General features: G+C 36.0%; 2 protein-coding genes across 2 annotated transcripts in view; one reads left to right on the forward strand and one right to left on the reverse strand.

The window, feature by feature from the left end:
* PRIMPOL (primase and polymerase (DNA-directed)) overlaps window positions 1-5,683 on the forward strand; it is a 63,598-nt gene extending 57,915 nt beyond the window's left edge. Inside the window, exons 9-11 of the mRNA XM_006834504.1 lie at window positions 1,818-1,900; window positions 1,985-2,031; window positions 5,420-5,683. Coding sequence (XP_006834567.1) covers window positions 1,818-1,900; window positions 1,985-2,031; window positions 5,420-5,683 — 394 coding nt within the window. The remainder of the gene's footprint in view (window positions 1-1,817; window positions 1,901-1,984; window positions 2,032-5,419) is intronic.
* A 593-nt stretch (window positions 5,684-6,276) lies between these two features.
* The window catches only part of CENPU (centromere protein U), a 52,087-nt gene continuing 51,217 nt past the window's right edge, over window positions 6,277-7,146 (reverse strand). The window contains exon 14 of the mRNA XM_006834505.1: window positions 6,277-6,390. Coding sequence (XP_006834568.1) covers window positions 6,277-6,390 — 114 coding nt within the window. The remainder of the gene's footprint in view (window positions 6,391-7,146) is intronic.

A 7,146-nucleotide genomic window follows, 5' to 3' on the forward strand; every position in this document is an offset into this window, starting at 1 on the left:
GGTAAAGATTTACAGTCTCAGAAACCCTATGCAGGGTCGTGATGAGTCAGAACCAACTCCACGGCACATAACAACAACCTTTTTCTCTTCTGGGCACATGTCCTCCCACCATACAGAATATTGGCCATTTTGTTTACTTTTTCTGTGAAATGTGGAAAATTCTAAGCTACTTAACCAAAAGCTTTAATTTTTAGTGGCCACGGGATTGTCTGAAAAGCTCTGGTCCACAATGTTTAAGCACTAGGCCATTAACTAAAAAGGCTGGCCTGTGAACCCAGCCAGCTGTTCTGCAGGAGAAAGGCCTGTCCCCCACCCCCCACCCCCGTAACATTTACAGCCAATTAAACCCTAAGGCAGTTCTAGCTGTCAAAATTGATTTGGTGCCAATAACGTAGTGGTTACGAATCGGGCTGCTAACCTCAAGGTCGGCAGTTCCAAACTACCAGCTAATATTACATGGGAGAAAGATGAGGCTTTCTGCTCCCGTAGATTTGCAACCTTGGAAACCCTGTGTAGGGTCACTATGCATCGGAACTGACTCCACGATATTTAACAACAACCCTATACAAGGTCACTATGGGTCGGAATCGACTCGAAGGCACTCAATTATAGGATCATGGTGTGGCGCTGTGGGTTAATGCGCTGGACTGCAAAATCAGTTTGAACTGCAGGTTCAGCGGTTCAAGCTCACCCTTAACAGGGTCGCTATGGGTCAGAACTGACTTGACAGCAGTTAACAATTGTAGGATCAACACTGGACTGCTAACCACAAGGTTGGTGGTTCACACTCACCAGCCACTCTTTGGAAACTATATACAGGTTTGCTATGAGTCAAAACTGACTTGATGGCACTTCATAACATAACAATAACAGCATAGTATTGTTTAGCTTTTCTCTTGCTTTTTAAGTCTTATTAGTTTTTTTCTTAGTAATTTATCTATTTTACTAAAGTTTTCAAATTACTGGCAGAAATTGTTTATAATATTTCTGTCTTTTTAGCATATGTTACATTTTTGTTTACATCTGCATTGAATTTCTGGTAATAAAGTTGCATTTATTTTTTAACAATTTTGCAAGAATTTTAAGTTTTAGCCTGAGTTGTTATTACTTACTTGTTAGTATTGTTCATTTTTCAATTTAGTTAACTCATTTATCTTTAGCTGCCCTCTTAAGCTTTGAGGAGTATACATTTCCCTGCAAAGATCACTTTTAGCCACAGTTCATGTTAATATTTTCCTCTCCATTCATCCCTATGCATTTTCTGATTTCCATTATGATTTTCTGATTTTTCCCTTGAGACATTGGTTATTTAGAAATGTTTTTAATCTCCAAACCATGGATTCTATTAGCTGTCTTTTTATTATTTTCTCAATAATTTTCTTGGTGTTCAGAAAATGTACTGAGTGAACTTACACTTAGAAATTTGATGAGATTTCTAGTATGGAGTCAATTTTTATAATCGGGTATGATTGTGAAGAGCTGCTTCTACTTATTGGAAACAGACTATTATAGCAAACTTGTTTACTTCTAAATCTTGACTTATGGTAAACTTATTTATACTTGTAGTTTTGTCCATTTTCGCTTTTATATACTTCCAAGATACATTATTTGGTAGATGAAAACTGAGTCTTTTCATATATTCTTGGGGGAACTTTTATCAGTCGTATATGTTTTTTGCCTGAAGGTCAATTTTGTGTAATATGTTAACTTGCTGTATATCTATTTCCATTCTTAATTTCTCTTTTTTAGGCTTATCTTTAGTAAAGAACATATAATTGAATTTTTTTTAAAAAAGCAACTTTTTTTTAAATTTAAAGGATTCTGGTTGACCTGAAGAATGAAGTATGGTATCAGAAATGTCATGACCCTGTATGTAAAGCAGAAAACTTTAAATCCAACTGTGAGTTCTTAGTTTTAAGAGTATTTACCACAAAGTAACAATTAGATAGCTGTCTAAAGTAGTTTTACTATCTTTCTGGTTCAGGTTTCCCATTACCTCCTGATGTGTGTCTCCAGTTGCTTTTCAAAGACGTAAGTGCAGCTTTTTAGTGTTTTTCATTAGTGTTCAATTGTTGGTACAACTGTGTCAATCAGCTGAGCATCCAAATGTATCCGAGTAGCTTTTCAACACTGGTACCTTGTTTTCACTTAGAAATATAATGTACTGATTGTCCCACGTCAGCATATAACCTGAGAATATGCACCTCAGTCTTTCTAATTCTTAGTCACATTGTATAAATAGCAATTTATCTAATCATAGTCATGAGAAATTTCTCTTCTTTTAAACTATGCCAAAAATACAAATCCTTTTATCTGTTCCTTTGAGCATTTCTACCTATAGGATGAATTTCTAGAAGTAGAATTGTGTTAAAAGGTAATGCATCTTTAATTTTCATGTTGGTGTTGGGCACTGTTAAGTCGGTATTACAAAATTGCCAACCAAAAACCTGTTGCCGTCAGATTCAACTCAGCAATCCTATTGTTAAAGTGCCGTCAGGTCGGTTCTGACCCATAATGACCTTGTCTAAGGTTTCCAAGGAGTGGCTGGTGAGTTTGAACTGCTGGCCTTGTGGTTCAAACTGGCCTTGCAGTCAAGTGCTTATCCTGCACAGCACCACACCAGTGACCCTATGTTGTTTGTCATTGTTAAGTGCTGTCGAGTTGGTGACCCTATAGGACAAGGTAAAGCTACCACATAGCGTTTCCAAGGTTGTGATCTTTATGGAAGCAGAATGCCACATCTTCCTCCTGAGGAGTGGCTGGTAGGTTCCAACCATCGACCTTTCTGTTACCTGTCGAGTACTTAACCACTGTGCTACCAGGGCTGCTTCCAAATTGCCAAACCAACATTTACACAAATTAAGTACCAAAAAATGATAAAATACATAAGGAAAAAAATGATCTTAACTCTTAATTGACTTCTATAGATTATATAAACTGTCATATATCCTTCCAGGTTTTCTATGTATACTCATATTTCTTTAAATCAGAGTACACATATTTATATATTGTGATATATCACAAATATGTGTAGTAATACAACACTGCCAATTCACGCTAATAAAATGATGTAGAAATTACAGGAAATACAATATCCACAAGTAGTTCAGAAGAGTACCTGTTACCTCATACTTTCATCACCATTGCTTTTATTACCTTTTAATCTTTACCAACCTGATGGGCAAAAAATAATGAATTTGCACTTTTTCCAGATTTATGATTTTATTTCTTTTATTAATTTCCTGTACCTGCCCTCTGTCCATCTTCCTGAGGTCCTGTAAATATTTTTAAACAACTTTTTCTAAGTGCTGTTTTTGTTTTCCAGTCTGACTTAATTTTACAGTGGTTTTTTGTTTTGGGTCGTTTCTATCAGCTGTTTCGTTTAGTGTTATTTTCAGAATAAAAGTTACTTACTACGAGCTGAACAAGTGCTTGAGTTTACATTCTATATTTAGGAATCCTGGTGTGGCACTGTAGTATAAGCATTAGATTGCTAACAGCAAGGTCAGTGGTTCAAACCCACCAGCTGCTCCTTGGAAACCCTTTATAGGGTTGGTATAAATTGGAACTGATTGATGGCACTTAAAATAGTGGTCTGGAAGTATTCAATCAAATTAAAAGTTTCCTGAACAAACTCTTAAATATCTAAGCTATAAATGGTGAAAACCTCACTCTTGATCTGTAGGAGCTGACTATAATATAAATAAGCTAGATTCTCTGGTAAACTAACTACAAGGTAAAGCATGTCTTTAAATAACCAAGAACAAATTAAAGACAAAACTTTTTAAAATAAACTTTTACTGGCTGAGGAGGACTGTTATCCTTGTTCCTTTGGAGGAACGTGGTTTCAATGGACTTAAAATTTTCTGCCTATCTAGGAATACCGCATAAATATCAAATTGAAAGGCACTCTGGTAGCATAGTGGTTACAAACCGAGCTGCTAATCTCAAGGTCAGCAATTCAAAAGTACCAGTGGTTCCATGGTAGAAAGATAAGGCTTTCTGTTTCTATAAAGATTTATAGCTTCAGCCAACCCTACACAAGGTCGCTATGAGTCAGAGCCATGGCACATAACTATCACCAAAGTAAATTACCAAGTAGCCTTATTTGCTGGTATTCTGATTATGTTATCTTATTTAAAGTTGCTATCAAAATTCTGAATTAAAAAATTCAGATCTACAGAACTGTTACAAGGGAACAAGGACTTCCTGTATGTCCTTTACCTAGATTTGCTCGGTGGTTAACTTTGGCCCTTTTTTCTCTCTACTGCACATACAAACTTTTTTTTTTCAAAGTTTTTGTGAATTATGTGGGTTTACATGGGAGAACATCAGTTTTACATTCATCATATTTCACTTCATTGCAATGATTACAGTCCCTTCCATGCATCATCAAACAACTAATGGGTACACCCCACAGGCCTGCCCCATGGCCATCAGCACACAGCCCCTCTCCCTCCCTCCCTGAGTTCAGTGTCCCCAGCCGCTCCATCTGCCCACATCATCTTCTCTGCCTCTATTTCTGGCGTCACCACTTCTCTGGGTAGGGTTTCCAAGCAGCAGCTGGTGGGTTTGTACCAACGACTTTATGGCTAGCAGTCCAATGCTTATCCTGTAGTACCACACCAAGACTCTGTATATTGCTTGGTGTGGTACTATAGGATAAGTATATTATCTCTTCAATAGCCGAAAGTCCCTAGGTGAGAAGTTGGAAGTTGAAGTCCATTCTGAGTACCATGGAAGAAAGAACTGGCAATTTACTTTAGAAATATCAACCCTTGAAAACTAGGGAGCATAGTTCTACTTTGACACTTGGGCTCACCATTTATGTACTGGAATCCATTCAATGGTAACTTATTATAATCCTGTCATATTTTGACAACTGTTCCCCAAACTGCTTTTTGTTTACAGCAGTTCTTTCAAATGCCCTAATTTTTAAGGGAATAAATCTTTGTGAACATTTTCCAAGTTGTCTTCAGCTGGACTATCCATTTTAAAAAGTAAAATAAAAACGTTCTACCCTTGCCGTACCTCATATGAGGATACTGAAAAGTATGTGCTGCAGACATTGCAGACAGCTCCAGATCTGGGGTTTCCCAACTGTCTGAGCTGTAGTGTCAGCGCTTTAATTAGTCAACTTGTTCCGTGGTCAGTATATTGGAGATAGTATTCATCCAATGTGTTTAACATTTGTCAAATGTTAAAGTGTCAGCGCTTTAATTAGTCAACTTGTTCCGTGGTCAGTACATTGGAGATAGTATTCATCCAGTGAATTTAACATTTGTCAAAGAACTGCCTTTGTTACTAAATACCTTAAGTTAATGTAGACTGGAGTATGTGGTGAAATCATACATCATGACTAAATTAACTTATTTTTCTCGTTTGCCGCTATCGCTTACACTCCCCTGTGGATACAAAGGAAGAAGAACTCACAACAGATGAAACAGTAGAAACAGAGGACAATGAGGCCAAGAAGCCTCACAGATCATCATCCAATAAGTTGTCAAAAGGTGTACGTTCCACTTCCAGTGATGACTGGGATAATGGCATTGATGATGCTTATTTTTTAGAAGCTACTGAAGATGCTGAATTGGTTGAAGCGACAGAGACAAGCCTCCTCAGTTACAATAGTGGAGTGGATGAAATTCCAGATGAACTAATTTTAGAAGCATTACAAGAGTAGCTAATGAACTGTGGGTACTTTGAGTATCCGGCTTTAATTATTTTAACTTAAACTTATTTATATACACTAAGTTTTATCACTTTGCTAGTCAAGTATTTTATTGAAAACTAGCTTTGATGTACACTTAAGTAGACATCTCTATTGACTAACCAAAATTAGTTTATGTTCCCATCTATTTGATTTTTCAAGTTCATTTGTAGCTTAAAACCCATATCTGGAGATGATTAAAAATAAAGAATCAACATTTCAGAACTTATACAATCAAGCTGATGCCACTTAACATTGTCACAGTCATATGATTTGATGATAAAATAATACTAAGTTCTAGGGACCAGGCCACACTTCTACCTGAACAATTATAAACTTATTTTTCATGTATCTTAACAGTGTTATAATGATAAAAAGAAATGTTTGACTCAAATTAACATTAATAAAGTTTAGGTTTTCCCCCCAGTCTTCTTGAGAAAGTTGAAATAATGTACAACCCCTTTTAATTTTTATTAATAAATGAAAAAGGCTGATCAGAAGGCTAACAGACAGTAGCATGTGACTAGTCTTTGTATTAGGACAGCTTAATAGACTAGACTGTCTTCTCATTCCTGGCTAAGAAGCTTCTCTAATTGATGGTTGATATTTCGCAGATGATTTTCAGCTCCCAAAATGCCTCTTGACTTTAATAACAAAGCTGGAAGGCTGGACGAATCATACTGTTGAAGAAAAAAAACATTTATTTAGATTTAACAAAAATACCTTTAAGACAGTATCTGCCTTCTAATTAGCTGAATCTTAGGATCGAATGCAGTTTTGATTGCACTTTCCATTAGCTCATTTTAAATGAGGAATATTGTGAAACTGGTTTGAGTCAGGTTTTCTTAAAACATAACTGATAATAGAAGAATGCAGGGGGACGTGTTCTGAGCTGATCTCGCCTCATTCCAGAAGAGTTGGTTTCAAGGAACTGTGGCACCTGAATTATTTAAAATAGAACAGGTCAAGACTTGGTCTGAGCAAGTATGTCAGAGCTGCATGTAGTCTGATTGTTTCAAAACAGACATGAGATTGAAGAAAAGTGTAGGGGAGGTTTGCTTTTACTGAAAGAACTGGCAGAATGAAGACACCCGGACCATAAAATGCATGAGAAAAAAAAAAAATCTTATATTAAAAAAGTTTATTTACTAGATCAATTAAATATCTTTAAGATGCCAATCCAAATGGTAATGAGTAATTAAAGAAAAAAATTAGAACACAAATCCAAGTAAAACACAAAACCCAATTCGTGATTTTGAAATAATTAGCAAAGCTGAACTTCCTACAGCTTTTTTTTATTCCTTTTGCAAATTATATCTAAGATATAATTTTATAATGCTTTGATTGTTTTTCTATTATCATGTGTCCAAGGTGGTTTTCTTAATAATAAAGGTCAGTGAGTTTTGCTCATGATAAGCACTTGACTGCAAATCACA

This window comes from Chrysochloris asiatica, unplaced genomic scaffold (genome assembly GCF_000296735.1).
Source record: "Chrysochloris asiatica unplaced genomic scaffold, ChrAsi1.0 scaffold00011, whole genome shotgun sequence".
NCBI lineage: Eukaryota > Metazoa > Chordata > Mammalia > Afrosoricida > Chrysochloridae > Chrysochloris > Chrysochloris asiatica.